This window comes from Accipiter gentilis, chromosome 2, assembly GCF_929443795.1.
Source record: "Accipiter gentilis chromosome 2, bAccGen1.1, whole genome shotgun sequence".
Classification (NCBI taxonomy): domain Eukaryota; kingdom Metazoa; phylum Chordata; class Aves; order Accipitriformes; family Accipitridae; genus Astur; species Astur gentilis.
Window position 1 is genome coordinate 10826675 of NC_064881.1, and position 17932 is coordinate 10844606.

Consider the following 17932-nt stretch of genomic DNA (forward strand, 5'->3'; position numbering starts at 1 on the left):
ACTTAAACATTTTGGATAAAGTTAAGGAGTACATTTCAGTAACATAAACCTTGTGAAATACTTCTGTACCATTGATTGCAGGGTTGCTTTGCTGGCTTCTCACCCTCCTAATCAAGAGACAGCAGCAAAGGCTGAAGTGTCCAGTTACTCCTTGTATCAAAGAGGCATCCAGACAGCTCTGTTCTTTCTCTCTCTGCTAAAGCATTCAAGATACTCATGTCTCTATACATTCAAAATGAACAGTTCAACTTATCTGAATATCTTAAAAGGTTCACAACATCTGGAACGAGAGTTCCAGATAAAAAGTAACTTTCCTTACTTTTGAAGAAATGGTCCTTTTGAAGTGATCCAACACTACAGAGAGTAGGGAGAAGTGTAACTATTCTCATCAAAGAGCAGGACTGTTCTGCATGACCTGAAACACCAGTGCCTTGTGGAGTCTTCATTAATCATTAGTGACAGAAGCCAGAAAGACTTGGTTTCACCTGTATCTAACCCAGAAAAGGTACCCTTTCTGTTCAGATATGGACTTAGCCAAACTGATCTATGCTTTTGTAATCCCATGCTTGGATTGATCCAATTTGCTCTTCCTTGGTCTGACCCAGATGCCACTCCATAACCTACAGATGGTTCATCGTACTGTATCCCATCTGTTAAATAGAACACAGTAATGAGAATGCATCACACCAATATTCCTCACTTCCCTTTGGTTTTCATTCTAATCCTGAACACAGCTGAAGGTCCTGGTCCTTTCAGTGGTCCATGACTAAATCATCTGAGAAGACCTCTTCTTTCTGCTTCTTGCAGAAGATGGATACAACAGAGTTGTTATGTCCCAAAGGTGTCAGATTCAAACTGGAATGTATGGGACAGACTTCTCCTGGCTTCAGCACTCACATCTACCACATATTGTGTTTGCTATATTTAGGTTGTAATAAAAGATTCATCTCTTCCTCTGGGTAGTTTAGCTACCAATGAAACCACCACAGAACTACATTCCTAAATGAAAAATTAATCCATGTTGTTCATAAGTAACTAATTAAGACTGGAAGGAGAAACAGTTCTGTTTTGAAGGACTTCTTAAGTTGAGCATATTATGCTTTAACACTACAGCATATACAGTAGATATAGTAAAAAAAAAAAAAAAGTCTTATAAATCTGAACTAATAACAGCAATATTAATAATATTCATGTATAAAGAAAATTTCTTATATGGTACTGAAATTTGGGATTCCTTAAGGTGTACAGTTACATGAAATCGGTGCAAGTTTGACACTTAAATAGGAGTTGTGTATAGGTGGTCAGTATCTAGAAGAAAAGGACTGTCCTCTGAACACTCAGCACAGTGCAAGAGAATTTTTAGTTATTTTACTAAACAGAAAAAAAATTAAACCCAAACTTGTCCCTTAAGGTGATGTTTTTCTGAAAATATATTTTTTTTATGCAGAAGGGTTGTCCTATTTCTCAGGAAAAGATGAGTAATAGCAAAATCATTAGCCAGATTTCTGGGTGAAACCTTGGCTTTCTTGAAATCAATAGATTTTTTAGCATTGAATACCATTAAACAAAAATGCAACCCCTGAAATTTAGAAGAGAGAAATTTTCATTCATTATTGAATCTAATTGGTGATTGCAACTCTTTGTTTTGCTTTTAATTTATTTCATTCTCTACTTTATGAAACACAACTTGCAGAAAAAAGGCTAACAAATGCTCTAGAACCAATCAATGTTATGAAACTAATAATAATACAATATGAGCATGTAAGCTTATGTAGTGCCTTTCATGTAGAAGTATCCCAAGGCACTTTGTAACAGAAACTCAATAAGGAGTGCAAAAGTGCTTTGTCAGATAGGATAAGCCAGGGGAAAAGGAGAAATTAATTAAGCATGGATTTAAATTTCTCAGCCAACACAGCATTTAGAACCTTGGTCAGAAAAGACAGTGGTTCCAATATCTGTATCCAGGGAACACAGCAGACTATTTCAGTCTTTAATTCTTGAGGAACGTTCAATAGTTTTTTCCACAATAATATGGGTATGAGTAATAGGAATGCAGTTCATAGGCTACATTTCCAAAAGGCAGCATCTGCCTCTCTTCCTCTAGTTTTTCATAAACAAACAGATTCATAAAAGTTGATCACCTGACTTGCATGCCAGTAAAGCCACTTGACTATGGAGACGCCCAACATTGAATTTGGTACTGTAGAAATTACAAATACCAGGTTAAGGACTGGGCAATGGCTTTATTGGCTGTTTAACTCACTGTTTTAAATGAATGTATGTGTCCTTATGGAGGTAGTCCGCACCTCTGACAGAGAGAGTAAGCTGTTACACAGTAGTTCCTAAGTTAGCATGTATTTCACAGGGAAAAGCAAAATTACTTGGGTAAAGCTATTGTAATTGATAATGCATAAATTACAGCTTCCCTGATGTTGTAGAAACTTGCACATCCTCTATTTTTCAAACATTTTTCTCTTAGGAACACATGGACCATCCTCATTTTTGGATGACTGCCTCTTCGGATTAATGCATCCTTCTGGTGCATAAATTAGGGATGCACAGAGGAAAAAGGAGAAGCACTAAATCTCAGGAAACTGAAGCCATACAGAAAAATGAGATTCACAGCAGAGCTGAATGAGTGACTCACCATGAATAATTTATCCAAAAAGTTAGCCTCCACTTCTGTTTATACAATATCTATAAGAAGCTTATAATTTCCTCAGTTTTATTATAAAACAAAACATTAAAATATTGCATGTCTTCACTGTAGATAACTTCCTGTAAATATTTCATGTCCTATCTTATGAGAGAGTGGCACTTTGATTGATCAAATAAATCACATGATGATGTTTCTGTTCCCTAGATGGGTGAACCCACAAGCATACACTTCAGATGCCTGCTGTGGTTAAGAAAGCAGCTCAGTAGCATGTGATGAAAAGTTAATTTAAGAAGTTTTTGCAAAAATGTTTTCAGTATTTATATTGCAGCTGTAGCCCATTGTAATTTTGAGTCATAACTCTAGGAATTTGCAGCTACCTGTAAATATTTTCCTTGGGGGACATGAAGAGTGGACTTGTACCAGAGAAAACTTGAATTTGATGGTACATGTTCTTTTCTGAAGCTTTGGTACTGAATAATATGACAGTCTTTCCAGAGTTTGTTCTAAGCTCTTGGACCAGTTATTAGGAATTGGTGCACTCATTAGTAAGATTAAAGTAATAATTTAAAAATTTTACTACATTATTTGTGATCCGAAATATCCTTGTACAATTTATGATTTTGAATGGACTGCCACGCTTTATGCAAATTTGAAAAGAACTCTCTGCTACTTCAATAAAACATGAAACCTCAGCAAGTACTTGAGGAAGAATGAGCCATTAGTGCATTTAAAACTTAGAGTAGTTTACAGAGACTATCGGTTTTATAAAATCCATCTACCAAAACTTATAAATGTTAGTCTCTCTTAGAATGTTCAGATGTTGAAATATTATAGTACTTATTACAGGAAAAAGAAGACTGAAGACTATCAGAAACTATACTCTTTTGTTGTGTGCCCTGACACAGGCTGAAGATAAACACTGCATACCAGAATCCTGCCCACTTTGCATGACTTTTGATTATGTTTGCATAATTATTGCTAATATTTTGCGCTTTTTTTGATATATTAAAAAAGTGAATCTGCATCAAGTAACCTTTGTCAGATCTATGCTAAATCTATACATAATGCATAATTTGCTGGATTCTCTATTTTATAGCAATACCATTCGTATGAATTTATCAATATAATCAGAAAATAAAACTGAAAAAATAAACAATGTGGGTTCTTACCTGAGCTCTTGAGCTATAGAGTCCACTTGAACTGTTAATAAAAGCAGGAAAGAATGAATTAGTTTACACTTCAAGACTTGTGCTTTCTGCAACCTTGCACCTGCCTATCTGTGATGACAGAGGAGTGGCTATCAAAACACAGGTGATTATTTCATGCTAACCACAGGACTGTAGCTACTAGTGGCAACTGTTAACTGAAAGTATAATTCAGACAGTGATTTTAGAATGCATAAAACCTGGAGTATGATGTTCAGTGGAACAATAATAAAAATAACAAGAAAAAAACAAAAGTAAAAGAGAAGGCACTTGTTTTTATTGAAAATAGAATGACAAATCTCTGCTTTTTCTGAATTTTAATTCAATTTGGGAATGATGAAGGCTGGTGTTTACAAATACAAATACCCACACAAGGATATACAGCATATTGACAAAGCCAACAGGTGGTTCTAAGGATTACTCATACGGCACAGACAACTTTTGTTGTTTCCTCTTCTGGGAAAATGTTCCCGATATATTAATTCTTACAGAGGTGTGTGGATGTGTATAAGAAATACAGAGAAAGAAAATCCACAAGTTTTAAAAATGTGTTACTAGCTTTTTGAGTGAAAAGGGTGTGAATCCCCTATTAAATACGAGTAAAGTCTGCTAAGCCAGCCAGACTGTTTTAACTTACAGTCCCGACCAACAAAGACATGCTCTAACGCTGAGGTGTGAATAACTTCCCTATTCAACGGCTTTGTTCAAGTCCTCTGTTCTAGTACTTTTGAAATATATATGAATTTTACATTAATTTCAGAGAACTTTACTGAGGGATGCATCAAAGTTTTGATATGATAGTGCTTATGGTTTTTAGAAAGGCTTGTCTGTATTTCTCCCCTTGTCTGCGGGCAGTTTGTAGCACTCGCACCCGCTTCCTCTGTCTTTTCCTAAGAGAAGGTAGCACTTTTCACCCCTTTGGTCATTTGCAACTAAAGAACTAAGCCAAAACACACTTTAATTTTTCATTCTGACCACAGCTTGAAGCTGGAAGCATGATTTTAACAATCCAGAACTACTGAGTTATGATAATGAATCAAATTAATCTGTTTTGCACAATCCTGAGAGTGCACAATTCACATTAAAATTTAAGTGAAGGATGGGTGCTTTGCACCTCTGAAAATAGTCGTAAGCAAAAACGTTCAGAGGGCAGGCAAAACTCTGACATTTGTTTTTATGTATCTCCATTTATCACTCATTATCAAGAGTCACAAAAAGTGTTATGAATTAAAATAAAAAGTTATTTTCCTGAAAGGGCTGTATTGCTAGTCAATCATGTTTTCCAGATGTTGAGATCATTAAGGGCCTGTTTATCTCTCAGTACTGCATTTCCATCTGTTCCTTACAAAAAGAGAGGAATAGCTGGGAAATACAACTATGTCATAACTTTGCAAAATGAAACATGAGCACCAGTACTTTAAAAAAGCACAGAGTTCTCCTCCGCTGCATACACCTGCACCTTTTGATTAAAGTAAATTTACTTCTGGAACATTTACACATCTAATTTACAGATAATTAATGGCAATAGACAGAAAAACATTCAGTTGGCTGAGACAAAGTTGTGTACATTATTTTGAAAACATCCATTCAATATTGTTTAGCTGTACTCCCTACGGAAAATCTTTGTTTGCATAATAAAAAGCATAACCTTTATTTTCTTTGAGAAATAGCTCAAAGAAAATAGCATACAGTAGATTTTTTCTGCTTTTCTTTAAACCATAGCTAATAACATCGTGCCTCTTAATGCCAGCAGTCTGTGTCCTGCCTTGATTAAAAAAGCAGCCCTAAGGAAGCTACACACTCTCTTACTGCACATTAGGGACTGTGCACAGGAACTATCATATTTCATGGTGTGCTGGGCACAGGGTCATGGAACGTGCTTGCTAACTCACCCTTGGTTCCTTTTGAGCGCGTGCGCAGCTTTTTATTTTCCCCATCTGCATCCATCTGTAATATTAACACAAAGTCTTTAATTCATTCCTTTTGCCATTGAGGAAAAAAAAGTCTCCAATGCTTTTTTTCCACATTTCCAAAGGCTAGACAGTAATAGAAAGAAGAATAATCATGCCTTATTAATCTTGTCAAAGAGATAAAAAGCCATCTGTGAATATCTGGTAAATACCTAGGAGATACCTTTAATGGTACAGATTTGTTTAATAAAGTGATGGTTATGAGTGACTCTGTAAGGTTTAATGACAAGGTCTACAGGTGTTTGCTGAAGGCATAAGGTTAGACACAGCAGTGCTGTATGAGTGCTGCTTTCAGCATCTACCTCCTGGAAGAAAAGGTCCCAGGAAGACACAGTGCCTACAGGCACTCGGCATTATTGTTGTAACCGAAGCATATCTTAATAGCTGCATTGGAACCTGCATTTCTGACGACTTCATCCTTAAAATGTGAATCCCTCTTGCTTGAATGTGCATCATTGCACATGTACAGCTTTAAAATTCTTCACCATTTAGTTACTTCTTACAGAAGTTTTGGTCAAAGAGACAGTTACAGATTTTTTGGTGGGGTGGGAGACTGTAAGTGCCCAGGTTTGTATTTCACCTTAAAAAAACCCAAACAACACAGCCAAAAAATCCAGCCACCCAAAAAGTCAGCTGTTGCAGTAAGATTTCTGACTGAAATAAGAGAGACCTTTCAAGATCAGCTGTTCTCATGACACTTTTGGCTACATCTAAACCAGCACTGGAAATATGCACCTTCTGGTCTTGGATCCAGCCCAGACCCATAATTGTAGGGGCAGGTTTTCAATCCATGGATTTTATTACAAACCCCTGAAATTCAAATGGATTAAGATTTCATGTTCTGGTGTGGAGGGCTGCAGTGACATACAGCAGACTGTACAACAGTAGAATTTTGACCGTGTCCAGGGAGGCAAACTCCTCTTCTTTCTGAAATAACTCTTAATTTTTTCTGTAAGGAAGACTCTCTCAAGAGGAATTTTTATATAGGCAAAACATCAGGAACCCTGGAATTCTTCTTCAGTGTACAGTAATATCTTACTATCTTTGTTTTGAATCTCAGTTTCCCTGTTTGTAAAATGGTGATGATCAAACATAATGTAGACAAAGCAAGTCCCATGTACTTCTGCAGATCAATATGCAGGAACAAATGCAGACACCAACATCGGATTTATAAAACTGTTGAGCAAAAGGTGGATGCATTCTGTGGATACCAGAAGTTGCCTATGCCTGGCATCTTTCCCTGCAAAATGTTGCAAGATAAAAACCAATGTCAACAGAAGATCCTGTCTATTATTTCACTCTTCCTTTCCGAGGATCAGCAGAACTGTTTTGCATTATTGAGGGAAGGTGCAAGAAGTTCTGTTTGTGCCTTTTTACATTTATAGAGTTTGAAGATCTGAGCATGCTTTATTTTTAGCTTTATGTGACTCAGATAACTAAGATATTTTGAAGGTCTTATCTGAAAGAACATTAAAGAATATGTCAAAATTGACCTGAGAAAGAAAAAGGGTAAAGTCAGCCTTTATAGAGGAGAAAAAGCATTTCTTTAACTTCCTGTTGTTTTTGTTTGGTTTTTTTTTTTTTTTTTTTCCTATTTGTTGTTATATATAGTTACACATTATATACAGCTACTGGAATCAAAATACCTATTTGCAGGAGAGAACACAAACATTTGAAAAGAGTGTTCATGTACTTCAAGAAGTCTAATTCTAGAACACAGGTTAGCAATATCTGAAATGAAAGTGTAAATTGATTGAAATGCACCTCAAAGCCAGAAAATGATATCTTTCCTCTGTTTAAATTTACATCTGATGTTGATTATTAGCAGTGAAGGAACATAAGTGGCTTGTGTTTATGTAGTGGGGCTGATGGCAGCCTTTACTTGTTACTATCCTTAAATCCTGGAGAACGAGTTTTTGCAATGTGACTGCAATGGTAATGGGAAACATGGCTCTGTTCTCTGATGCTGAGTTGTGATTGAAGGCACTGACCTGCCATAGACTTATAATAGGGGAGCAGGTGTGGCAATGATGGACTTTAATTTCCTTTAATAAACCTTTTATGTGCCACACTTTTACTGCCATTCTATGCTCTCCAAGGTCCTGCACATAATAGGTTCATTACTTTTGATTACTATAGTCTATTGAGACAAACAACTCCAGAACACACTATATATTATGTTCAGTTAAACCAATATAGACTATTTATCCACTGTGCATTATTTCACCTGCAACTCTACAGACAAAATTAACAACAGCTCCTGTAAGCTAAAACTATTAAAACCACTGGTACTCCTTTGTCATCATTTCATAATAAATACCACACCAATCACAGTGCTGCTCTTTTAATTATGAAACAAAAAGTGTCCACTGCTTCTACTGAACAGCAGTTACTTTGGTCTAAATAGCACGTTGCATTGTGATGAATATTTAAAAACTGCACAATAAGTGAAAACCAACAATAAAATCAGTGTAGGTGATTTTTCTATTGATTTCTTTTCCTTGTAATGATTTGAAACTATGAGAGAAGTTTAATCAACTCAAACCTAAAATTTATAGAACTATTTAGCCTGGTGCATACCACATATTAAAATAATTATCATGTCTGTGTTGCATAAAAAAACCACCTTGACTTACAAAAAGTCCCAAACATTAACATGGAAGTTTTACAGAAGTAACTGAATAAAACTGTGATTTTTTTAAAGTGTGTCAGCAAAAAGACTTCTCTTACTCAAAATTTAAATGCAATATCTTTGGGTTTTCATAGTTCTTTCAGAGACTGCCTGATACTGAAAAAGTGAACAAAGTTTCTCACTTCTGATTGTTATCTACATAGGGATTGTTTTACATGAAATTACAGCCTCAGATGGTCAGCAAGAAGTGTTCAAACCTTTAAATCACCCCTGGAACAACAAAAGAATTAAACTCTGCAAAATTCCATCTGAAATTTTTAGAGGTAATTGTTATCAAGGTGTAAAATTGAAAGACATATCTTATTACTGCTGTGTACTGTAAAGATTGGATGGATTCTGGAAGGTGCTTCATGCTCTCAAAGCCGGGGATGGTCAACTGTCCCTCCTGGTATATATGTGGTCTTGAGAAAAGAAGCCATAAGGGATATATAGAATGGTCATGTCTGCACAAAATCCTTGCACTACTATCACGATAATATCTGAGTGCTTGTCAGGAATATTTTATTGAGGGTTATAGTCCCGTATTTTTTAAGGGCATGTTTCACAAAAATAACGACAAGTGAATAGTGGAATTAACTCCACTTTAACACTGTGTCTTATACCTAGATTCTCTGATTGAATGGATTTTAAACTCATATAAATATTTTCTTTTCAAAATTAGTTAAAACTAGCTAATGGACTCAAAAGGAATTAGTGGGAAATACACAGTCAGAAACACAGTGCCAGCGGGGTAGGATCTATGCAGTCCCAAATCATTAAGCAAGCAGGCTAATAAATAAATACTTGCCTTAGAATTGCTTCAATTATGCCCTATTTCTGTGATTTGGAAATTTACTGAGGATGTCGATGTTGAATTATTTTCCGAAAGCATGTTCCAAGAAATCTCCCTAAGTTTCGGAATGCTTTCTGTCTGACTTCGTGAATTTCAATTTGCTCCTCCCTCCACCTTTCCTTCAATATCGGTTGAGACTTAAGGGTAAGTCAATAACTAGATCCCAGAAAACTGACTGGAGTCACCAATGATACCAGGAATTCTGCTTGGCTGAAACTGGAGTAACTTGCTATGTGACTGTTACAGGGTATTCATGTTGCTCCAGATGAATTTATTGGTGGAATAGCAGCAATCATGCTGTCAGAGCAAACTATTTCAGAGTTGCTGGCTGCAGAAACCAAATGTTACTTCTTCTGTTTGTACCATCCCACTGCAGTCAGTGGACTCGAGAGCAGCACCTGGAAATACTTCCCTGAGTGAGAGAATCAGGATTTGGCTCTGAGTTTGGTTTTTTGTGTGCCTGGAGTCTATCTGTGCACATGTGCGTGTACTGATATTATAATCGGATCCAAGAATATGACTAACAGCTGAAAATAGGGCATGTGCAATAAATGATAATAATAACAATAATAAGAAGAACAACTATTTCAGTTTACTTGCACATTTTTAATTCTGAATTTCAGAAACTAAATTGATACTGCTATCTTGGTAACATAGTTTTACAGCACATTACTGTGAAATAAACTATGACTTGGGGAAGCCAGTGCTGCTGACATAGGTAAAAGTGAAATGCACCTCCTGGAAAGAGCTAATGTAAGAGCTATGCACTTTCTAATTTCTATTGTAATCTTTGTACAAGCATGATTTTCCCGGAGTGGGTTTCACACTGATGGAATGGCAGTCGCTTTCCTTTTGTGTAACTAGCTAGAAGAAAAGAAATAACCGGTTTATCTAGAGGTGAGGAGTAAAAAAGTTGACGTTTCATTGTGATTTTCCAACTAAAAGTTACGTCTGATTTCCAAAATGAAATTTGGCAAACAACTTTTCTAGGACAAACCTTAACTGATTTTGAGAGGTCTGAAACAAGAATAGTTTTTCTTTACTATTTTTAATTTGTAAACTACTAAAAGTTTGTATAGAGGCAACAGCTGTATCTGTCATTAGACTAATAAATTTTGCCAGAACAAAAACCCCCAAAACCAAAACAACTTGATGATTTTTAAGGCACAGGAATCCATCCTCAAGTCTCAAACACAAGCCACAAACTTCAAAGTTGAAGTCAGACACTACTAAGCACTACAAACAGGTCTGTGCTGTACTGTTTCCCAAAGTGACATGACACTGTGTGCCTCTCCCTACAATGAATAATACCTTCAGAGCAAAGTTTCAGTGCTTTTGGTACTCATATTTGAACATTTCTTTTGAAGAACTCATTTAAGAATCTAACGCATAAGAAGAGGATAATGTCATAAATAAAAAGATTTTTAAAATAAATCTGAAAGCAAGAAGATTTCCTCTAGCCTGTCCAGAAGTACAGAGCACTGTTTGGCTGGCTGTGTATATATGTATGCTGACTGCATCTTTCTGTCATTCTACAATAGCTTTTTTTAATATGAAGTATTAATGGCAGATTGATGGTGAGAAGTACGGCGTGAGAAGGAAATGTAAAGTACTCACATAGCAACTTCTAGATAAAGCTTATATATTCTGATTACTGGCAGTAAAAAAAAATCCAAAATCCAAAGACCACAGTTTTAGGAACATTGCTTGTACCATGGTTAAAGTTTCTTGTTCTTCTTTTTTTAATAACATGTTGATAGCCAGAAAGTATAAAAATACTTACAAAGTAGGTGTTCTTAAAGACTGTTACTAAAAATATGCCTTTTTTTGTGATTTTGATTATTCTTAACCAAGGAGTCGAGTCATCTTTATTTTTGAAACTTTTGCTTTAGTTTATACAACGTTATTCCTGATTTCTCTAGGAGAAAGTTGAATAACATGGAAATAATTGGTTCAGATGTATTCATTCCTCAGGAGTAAGTAAGTACTGAATGAAAACTTTAAAGCATGTTTATACTACATATAAATAATCGATAATTTGGCATTTTATAGTGTGGTTGGATGGTATACATATTTTTGAGAAGATGATGGTTTTTTTATATGGAAGTCACTACTTGAAAATATGCAGCAACAAAATAAACCTTGAATCAGAGGCAAGCTTCAAGAGCTTTGTAATGAGGATGATTTATTTTGATTCTCACTTCTGATTTCTGAGTTGTCACTGCTGTTGTATACTTCAGCCATGCAACTTTGCACAACTGGCAGTGCTGAATATAAACCAAAGCCATATGTTTATGTCCTTTTGCCAAACGACTACAGCAAATAGTTCTATTATTCCCTTAGGTAACCAACATGTGCCAAGTATTTCTATTAGTCTGCTTTACCAAGGCTTTGGAGGGCAGAGTCACAGCTTTATGAAATTAAGGGGCAACTGCTAGCTTTTTAAATTTAGAGAAAAATTATATAGTCTACCATGCTGAATTGCAGCTCAACACAAGCTGACGTGTGATCCTACTTTCTGGAGGCTTTTTTTCCTGGATTTTTATTTTTGATTTATGTCAATGTCTTGTCACTACTTCCTGGGCTACTATGTACTAAATACATTTTTTTAGAATTAAAAAAAGTGTCAATATTCACAAAGAAGAAAGTGCTTTGACACTTTGAAATTTTTTATAAAAACACCAAAGTTTTTATCCTACCCAACTGATATGTAGTTAAAAAAAACCTCAATAAGCATTATTAAAAAAAAATAATAAAAATCACAAACAATCTATCCCTCACAGATTAAATTTAAGCAGTGCATTATGAAATATATTCTCACTTCTGAAGTCATATAGATTCAAAGATAGTTGTGTTCCTGTCAGTATGTAATGCTAACAGAGTGTAGTTCGGAAACTTAAAAACTAGAATTTCTAGTATTTACAAAGATGTATATCTTTTTCAATTGTTCAATATTGTTATACCTGTTATACCTGTTGATGGCTACTGTTCTTAAAACAGCAGATGCTATACGAGAAAAATAGTCCCAGTACACGAGACACTACACATGAAACCACATAGTATTCAAGTACCAATATAGAGGAATATTTTGACTCAAATTAATTTTTGTAAATAAATTATCCCACCTTTGCGTGTTTCTGGGTGAAAATATATGCAGATTCCAAAGGACCAAATTCGTCACTCAGCCCAAGATGCCTTGCCTGATTTAACAGATAATCCTGAAATTCATTCTCTGAAAAACAAAACAACAAAAGAAAAGCAAAAACCAGCTATACTAAATAAAATGTAGATGAAACAGGACACTTCTTAAATCAAATGGGCAAATAATGCAGGTGCATTGTTTTCTTGTGTAGTTTTTCAAAGATGTGATATACAGGCTTCAATGATGCTTTTAAAAGGCAGAAAGAATAGCTATTTTTCTTTTGTGATCGTACTTTCTTTATATTGTTAATGCTCTTTCTGATAGTTTATGAAATAGACCTGCTCTAAGAAAAGTTTCTCTTCTTGCACAGACAAAAATCCACAGTTTCTATGTGTAGAAATCCTTAGTCAAATGTCTTTACTGCATTAGAACACCTTTGACTGAGTAGGGTGGTTCAGTACATGATGTGAAATAAATGAGAAGCATTCTAAAATATTTTAATAATAGCAGAAAACCCCTCAGTTTTCTTTTTTTTTCTTCTGATTTTGAATATCAAAGTTTAAAGTTTGGCAGACTGGTAGTGTTCTTACAATAAGCAAACTGAAGGAAATCCTTGACATTTCTCCATGCTCAGTTTTTATTCCTTTCTGTGAGGAATGTCCCTCTAAATCAACAGTAACAGCAAGGGAAGAAGAGCTGCAGAAGTTTGTATCTGAGTGTACAATACTGAGGGCCTTGTATTCAGAAATAATGAATACCCAAACCCTTCAAACACTTAAAATTGTAGGCACTTGCAACCTGAAAAATATGGCTGTAAGCAGTTATTATGGGAAGGCTTTATTTTGGCATCGCTCCTGCCACTAGTGACCAAAATATAAAAATTTTACTATCACTTGCAACTTCATAGGTCCTTTTCAAATAGTATCCAGTGTATTTAGGAAAATAGATCTGTTCATTCAACGTATTCCAATTATGGCAAAGTTTACAGATAAACTTTAGGAACATGAAAGTAAACTTTAAGTATTCATTTAATCATATCTGATGAAGTTTTGTCAGTAAAATTTATAATGTTACATTTCTGAAATTGGAAAGGCTCATTCTAAACAGATTCTCTGGGAAGCTAGAGTTCATTGAGTGACTAATTTCTGCTTGAGTCCCAATAGATAGAATATTAGTTGCATCCCATCAATAACTTTTAATTAAAATAAATACGCTTTTATCAAATAGCAAAACAGACAACAGATGCAAGATGATAAAGAAGGGAGAAAACCCAGAACAAAACAGCCCAATACTGAAAAGATTTTTTTTAAGCCATTTTCTAGCCAATATGTTGCTGGAAAAAAGATGTTGTTTATCCTCAAAGGCCTCTTTCCCTGTTATTCTAGTTCAACATCCATGAAAAAAACCAAGAGGAGTCTTAAAGCTTTCTACCTGCCTCTTCCTCTTTGTTCAAAACGCACTAACCTAAAACAAAAGATCTCTGAGAATAACTACAATGGTGAACAAAGCTCGCTTTAAAGCCTAAAACTTAGCAGCTTTTTGTCTAAAATCCTATCATGTTATGTATTTATTAGCATTATATTTTTCATTTATTTTCTCAAAGATTGCCAATAAAGAACCAAATCACATAAGGGAGTAGCTGTAAACCCTTTGAGTTCCCTAATGTCAAACTCATTAGCATCCGAATAACCACACAGCAGCACATCATCTGCACAATTGCAATTTTTTACTACTTTTAATAGCGTTTCTCAAAGGGCTCATTTTCAACTTTCTTCAGTGGTTAGTTGGTTCTCTGGGGAAAAGGAGCTTCCTGACGCTCACAGCTTCCACTCAACAACCAGGCCGTTTGCTGTCAGAAGCATCAGCCCTCTGCCCTAACCCCATCTGCTGTCTCTCTCATCCTAAGGGACCGAGAGTTAAGACACCACAGCTGAGATCCACTTGGAAAAGTGCACAAAGGAGAGGAAAATATACAAAACTTTTCACATTTAACTTTACATAATAAGCTAATACATTGAAAATTCTCCTTTTAAGAAGAGGAGTCGGGGCCGGGTCAGGGCTGGGGGGGCAGGTTTGAAAATTGTACTGGAAAACTACATGCAACAGTGCCATTTGCTATTTTACTCCCATCTGCCCCTCATGCAACATCATCAGCTATCTTTGTAAAGCAGAGTGTGCTACAGTAGGACAAAAGCAAGGCCTTATATAAAGCACAAAACCTGAACCCCTCTTGTTGTTGTTGTTTAATCGCAACAGAAATTACTGGTTAGTAAGTTTAAATGTGCTATTTTCTATTTCCTTCGCATAACAGGGTGCTGGCTGCCATACGGCTGATTCGTGGGTGAGTACCCACATTTGAAGATACAGTGTTTCATAAAAAGTCTAATGCAATGTCATGCATTTGTCATGTTATAAACAGGGTGTGTAGGATTATGCTGTGTCATGGGATGTGATATATCCCTAATGGAATATAAACTATGCATCACCTGTGTCTACGCTCCAAGAAGCAACTTACTTTTCAAATGTAAGTGCTGGGATCTGATACTTCAGTTAGCAAACAAGAGTTAGTGTTGATTTCACAGTAACGTCAAGATCTTATACAATAAGCTATTGAGAAACACTTTATTTTAGTATATTTTATGAATTATAAAATTAATCATTGGCCAAATTTTGAGGTATTGCAAGAAGTGCAGATAAAAGTCTGCAATGCCAACTGGAAAAGTTAAGATCTCAGCCTCAAGAGCCCATAAAGAACATGTATCTAGGTTATTGGTGACTTTGATGATAAGACTGTTGTTGATGGGAAGCAGGTAGAACTCACTTACTTATTTGTCAGCCAAGTTCTTTGGTGGGATCACTCCCCTTAAGTCCACACATATCTTCATTTGGCCCAATCCATTAATAGGTTGCATTAACTCATATGTCTGTTTCAGTAAAGAATTCAAAAGGATTTACAGATGGCAAATTATGTCTACTCTTCAACGCCCTATGTGTCTGAACAGAATTTTTTAATCCTGAAGGTGAAGTTTGCCTGCCTACAAAGAAAACCTGCACTCTTTTCAACCAGCACCTCAATTCAACTGAATAATAAACTTTATAAACCCACAAAGACAGAATAAATGAGTTGCTTGATTTGACAGTGTAATGGTTCAGTGAGGTCACCTGGAACCTTTGCAATTCATTCTTTGGTTTATAGCCATTTCCAGTATAACATGATTTTGTACTGACTCTGAAGTGCCATCCTACTGAGATCCATGAGTCATACCAGGATACTGATGTGAATCACCGTTTTGGCCCTGATCCTCAACATCAGATGTGTGTGACAAATCCCTTCAAGCAACCATTCTTGTCTATGGGTGTCTACAGGTGAAAGTCCACTCATTCAGGTCAGATTACTAGAGTTCCTGAGGATTTAATAATGAGAAAAGACATATTCCACAGTCAAAAATTATCTCACCAGAAGTCTGAGGTTGTTTTCTCTGTTAGAATTGCAGTACACAAAACTGTACTACACTGTAAAAGACCCCAACAACTTTTTTGAGCATAATGGATATCATTTCCAATACATTAATTTGATTTTCTTTCATTTACCACACCACTAGTTGATGTATTGCAAATATGAAAATGAATGATCACACCAGTTTGTGATTTGCCAACTCAGAATGGAAGTAATAGCTAAGGAAACAAAATCCAATGTGCTTACCATTATGATCCCTGAATATTTTTTGTGTTTCTACAGTGACAGTGATTTCTCTTTCTCAAGATAAAATAATGCAACATATTTAGTGTTTGAGAAAAAAAATATGTGAAATCAAAAGATGCCATTACAAATAAATGAAGATATACTGAGCTCTTGACTGCAGCCCGATCTTTATCCTGCACAGGCTGAAGTACGTAACTTAATATGTAAAGTTCTGCACAAATTTATGGGTCACCTGAATCCTTAAGTGCATGTGTAATGTTCATCATATGAGTAAAGAAATTTAATTTAATTTGGCCTTCTGATGCTTTGCTTCAAGACCCTCACTGCAGTACACATGGGCACTCTTGGAAATCTGAAGGATTCTACTTGGAAACATCATTTTTGTATAATTTGGGCTTCAGAAAGGAATTTCTTTGGGGCAGAGTACTCCTCTTTGCACTTCAGTTAAGTGCAGAGTACACATGAAACAGAACTATTGCTGCTTCAACTATTGCGTTTTCTTTCCCAACTACAAGGCTAAAGTTTATCTTACTTAGTTCTACCCTGAGATGAACAGGATGTCAAGTTACCAGTGCAAGGCAGCCTGGTAACACAGGCAGTTGTCCTTCCACTACCTGTAAAAACACATCCTTTGCACTCATCCTCTCTTTTAAACATGGCAGTAATTCCAATACCATGTGCAAGATCATATTTTGCCTAGCAGAAGGGTTTAACTTTCACCTGATTTAAGCAACAAACTATCCCTTAAAGATGCCTGAGGCTTTGCTGTAATTAACATAACTGCATTTAGATGCTATTCATGACCGATAATTCCAACACCTTGTGAAAAAAAAAAAAAAAAAGAAAAAAAAAAAAAAAGGTTGCATGCTGTAAACATTATAAACATATTCAAATAAGCTTAACACAATCTGCCATGCTTATTTCTGCCTAGATCATGGACCAGCGAAATGGTTAATGCAAATGGATTTATAATTTGCTTTGGGGGGCCAGTTTCTTCTCCTTATTTATTAGCCCAGCTGATGGGGCAGATTTGATGAGGCACTTCTGGAATAATTGAGTCATCACACAAAGAAGGCTGCTAGCATTCAGAGTGGTTTTATCAGCAGCAAGCAGGCCTGATTACTGACAATTACACTCTGATCCGGTGATGGAGGAGAAAGAGCCAACGAGTGGGAAATGTCCGTGTTTCTATCCAGGAATAATTTCTACATTCATTTTACATGCTAAGTGTTTCCTATCTCTGCATAATAAACTGTAAACAGGAATAGATGGCACAATGTCCCTTAATATTTCCTGGTAATGAAGACACAAATGTACAGTGAGTGCTGATAAATATAGATGAAACATAAGCTATTCTCTGAGTCTGTATTGTTACCTTTAAAATAAATGCATTTTGGTGGTAAAAGCATAATCATAGCTAATGCAAAAAAATGACAGAAGATTGAAGCTGTCCTTGTAACTACACAGAAACTTTGTAAAAGTCCTGTTAATCACTGCTGCTCTAGAGGCTCATAAGCTGAAGGTGATATACTGGAAAGAATATCATTTTGTTTCTCAATAGTCAACTATGTAAGAACTCCTTTGCTTTGACACAGTAAAGGAGAGCAACAGCAGTGACCTCCATTAACACTTCAGGGATAGAGCACATCTCAATGCTAAACTGAAAAACAATGAAGCGGGTCCTAGAAGACATCTTCACTATGATAAATTCTCATTTCCCTCTCATCAA

At 35.8% G+C, this 17932-nt stretch overlaps 1 protein-coding gene across 4 annotated transcripts in view; it reads right to left on the minus strand.

Moving 5' to 3' along the window:
- The window catches only part of ST18 (ST18 C2H2C-type zinc finger transcription factor), a 102644-nt gene that overhangs the window by 64378 nt on the left and 20334 nt on the right, over positions 1-17932 (minus strand). For 3 of the 4 annotated variants that reach the window (XM_049818686.1, XM_049818696.1, XM_049818676.1), the window contains exons 2-4: positions 12484-12590; positions 5757-5811; positions 3829-3859 (exon numbers count right to left, since the gene is read on the minus strand). In XM_049818686.1, the coding sequence (XP_049674643.1) occupies positions 3829-3859; positions 5757-5811 (86 nt within the window). In that variant the 5' untranslated portion in view covers positions 12484-12590. The remainder of the gene's footprint in view (positions 1-3828; positions 3860-5756; positions 5812-12483; positions 12591-17932) is intronic. The other variant, XM_049818705.1, reaches the window with a different exon arrangement.